Source organism: Cystoisospora suis, assembly GCF_002600585.1.
Source record: "Cystoisospora suis strain Wien I chromosome Unknown contig_1874, whole genome shotgun sequence".
Classification (NCBI taxonomy): Eukaryota; Apicomplexa; class Conoidasida; order Eucoccidiorida; family Sarcocystidae; genus Cystoisospora; species Cystoisospora suis.
In genome coordinates this window covers 7,364-7,762 of record NW_027154674.1, presented here as the reverse complement: position 1 = coordinate 7,762, position 399 = coordinate 7,364, and the positions used below count along the sequence as shown (strand labels likewise).

Genomic DNA, 399 nt, shown 5'->3' with positions numbered 1-399 from the left:
AGTATCCTCAGGGGTCTCCGACTGTCCTAGAATCCACTCTAATATTCCGCGATCGAAATGGAGGCCGTGACCGCAGCACCGCCCGCCATGGTCGAAAGCGCCAAATCTCCCGGGAAACCGCGTCCGACTATGGGCACACGTAGGCCAGAGAGAGTGTCAGAGGAGCCTTCTTTCGCAGCAGCGAACTTCGCTGACAGGGCAAGGTCAGGCCGCCGTCGGCGCCGGCAGCCCGCAGAAACAGTCGCGGGTTTCCGGAGTGTCGTAGGTCTACTGGCTCTTGCCGTTGGTTTTGCTGTGGCTGTTTCCTCACTCCACAGGTTGGTCTGGTGTCTGCAAGGTGTTTCACGACAGAAGCGAAGTATGGGCAGATCTCCTGGTGTCTTCTCTCGCAGACTGGTC

The 399-nt window shown here is 58.9% G+C and overlaps 1 protein-coding gene across 1 annotated transcript; it reads left to right on the top strand.

Moving 5' to 3' along the window:
• On the top strand, positions 1–399 carry CSUI_004126 (uncharacterized protein; the record flags this gene model as incomplete). Its single annotated transcript, XM_068064321.1, has 1 exon — positions 1–399. A coding segment is annotated over exon 1 (342 nt), but the record flags the coding sequence as incomplete, so codon positions are not given.